This window comes from Penaeus chinensis, chromosome 36, assembly GCF_019202785.1.
Source record: "Penaeus chinensis breed Huanghai No. 1 chromosome 36, ASM1920278v2, whole genome shotgun sequence".
Taxonomy (NCBI): Eukaryota; Metazoa; Arthropoda; class Malacostraca; order Decapoda; family Penaeidae; genus Penaeus; species Penaeus chinensis.
Window position 1 is genome coordinate 13,320,813 of NC_061854.1, and position 2,500 is coordinate 13,323,312.

General features: G+C 46.0%; 1 protein-coding gene across 1 annotated transcript in view; it reads left to right on the top strand.

Moving 5' to 3' along the window:
- The window catches only part of LOC125044716 (alpha-N-acetylgalactosaminidase-like), a 6,388-nt gene that overhangs the window by 915 nt on the left and 2,973 nt on the right, over positions 1-2,500 (top strand). The window contains exons 2-6 of the mRNA XM_047641592.1: positions 482-646; positions 1,048-1,222; positions 1,491-1,665; positions 2,042-2,136; positions 2,278-2,439. Coding sequence (XP_047497548.1) covers positions 483-646; positions 1,048-1,222; positions 1,491-1,665; positions 2,042-2,136; positions 2,278-2,439 — 771 coding nt within the window. The 5' untranslated portion in view covers position 482. The remainder of the gene's footprint in view (positions 1-481; positions 647-1,047; positions 1,223-1,490; positions 1,666-2,041; positions 2,137-2,277; positions 2,440-2,500) is intronic.

Sequence of the window (2,500 nt, forward strand, 5' to 3'; positions counted from 1 at the left end):
GCTTTCGAAACTGTACATATCAGCAGATCTCCGGAAATACTTCTCGCATTAACATATGATAAGAAAACACATATATACAGCCTCATTCTTTTCGCTGTAGTGACAATCGCACAAGAAGTGCAGGCCGATACGAATATAGGTTCGGTATTAAGTTAACATGATCTCCCTTTTTCTCTAAGGGTTCGAAGTGACATAACTACCGCAACTGAGTGCTGACCGTTTTTCATTCTAATCGCCTCCCGAAAACACCTATGAGCGAGATCCGACTTATTGTGATGCGGGCGGTCCCTCACAAGCGGCATCGAAATTCAATTCAGTTCAGTGAGATTCGGAAAGGCTATCTTCACCCGAGCCTTACATCTATGTGGCCCGGCTTGTTTCAGCTACTTAGAGCTGATTTATCATCACGAATGCGCATGGTTTTACCGTCAACGTTATCACAGCCCCTTTACGCCAAGACTTCATGAAGTGCCTCTTCCAGGATGCAAGGAGGACTGGTAACAGTGTTATTGGGCGCGCTGGCCATCAGCGTGGTCGTGCAGGGACTGGAGAATGGATTGGCTCGCACCCCGCCCATGGGCTGGCTGGCGTGGGAGAGGTTCAGGTGCAACACAGACTGCGAAAACGACCCTCATAACTGCATCAGGTACGTGCTTTCTCTTCCTCGTGCACATATATGCATTGACAAGTAAGATAGATGAGAATTAGAAAAGCAAAAATGAAAAGTGTTCATTGCGACAGATATAGAAAAGGTATGAATGAGCGTGACCGGTTTTCATTACGTCTTCGTCAGAAATATATGTTTTTCGAAACCGGTCAAATAATCTCTTACAGTGTTAATATATTAATTCTCATTTATACCCAATATATAGTTAAATACTGTAAATAAAGTAGAGATAATAACGATAACGATGATAATAATAAACAGACGCACGAAAATAGTTTAAATACAAATCAACCTCTACATCAGTCATTCTTTCTCTATATCTGTCGTTGTGACGAAATATTCTCATCAGCAATCTAGCGAAAACTCCCACTGCTTTGCAGTGAGCAGCTGTTCATGACCATGGCTGACCTCTTGGTGAGCAGAGGCTACTCCAGCCTGGGCTACAACGTCGTGTCCCTCGACGACTGCTGGCCTGAGCACGAGCGCGACGAGCAGGGCAAACTGCAGGCCGACAGCAAGCGCTTCCCGTCAGGAATCCCCGCCCTGGCCGACTACGTGAGTGGCCTGCTGGACGTGCTTCATGGGGGAGAGCCAGCAGACGGGTTCAGAATTTGTCTCTACCAATGCCATCTTTTTTTCGATTTTAGATGTGACAGTCACCAATATTTTTAGTCAGAGGGATACTCAATGTCCCAGAAGGAATCAACCGCCATTAATTCCTTACTATTCTATAATAATCTTTATCTACATCCCACTCTTCTAAACACAATCTTGGTTATGCATGCGCGGGGGGATGTAAACACTTTGCTCCTTGGCCCATTAGATGCACAAGAAAGGGCTTTATTTCGGAATCTACGAGGACTACGGCAATTACACTTGCGGCGGATACCCAGGCATCCTCGGCCACCTGAAGACGGATGCAGATACGTTCGCAGAGTGGGGCGTCGACTACGTCAAGCTAGATGGATGCTACGCTGACCCGAAGGACATGGATCAAGGTGGGTGCATCGATTCCGGGTAAATCGGCCCAGCGAAATGATCCAGTTGTTCGCGTATAGATTTTCTTGCAGGAAAGTGTTAAATACTTCCGAAATTTATATCTAAGGATATGTAAGTTACGCATTGCCTATTCCCACTCGCCAAGGCCAAATGATAGTTTGTTAGAGACTGAATGAACATTGCATTATAAGAGGACCGATATTGTGTAAGTTATGTTATCTATAAGCTGTAGTTAAAATTATGAGTGAATTAATGATACTGCAGATATTAGTCACTAAAGTCATATCGATTAGTCAGTTATTACTTTCGCTTATTCTTTCATGCTCTCAGTATATTACCATCACGTTTCCTAATTCTTTCATTTTACCCTCGTAGGTTACCCAGACTTCGGCCAGTTCCTCAACGCGACCAACCGACCCATGGTCTACTCGTGCTCGTGGCCAGATTACCAGCTGGCGTCTGGCATGACTGTTAGTATCCTCGCCAAATAAAGTGATGGTTCGAGAGGTATTTCTCGTTTTTTTCTTGATTGGATACAAGATAGTGTCTCTTATCTTGCATAATGTCCCTGTTTGCCGACCGGCCTTCCATCTTGGCGTCCCTCGTTGCAGCCCAACTGGACGTCCATCATCGCGACCTGTAACCTCTGGAGGAACTTCGACGACATCCAGGACTCGTGGGCCTCCGTGGCCAGCATCATCAACTACTACGGCGATAACCAGGACGACATTGCGGTCAACGCCGGCCCTGGCCACTGGAACGACCCCGACATGGTATGGCTGGCAGGAATTATTTTTGTTTATGAGGCAGGGGAATCGCCTGCTTGCTAACAGG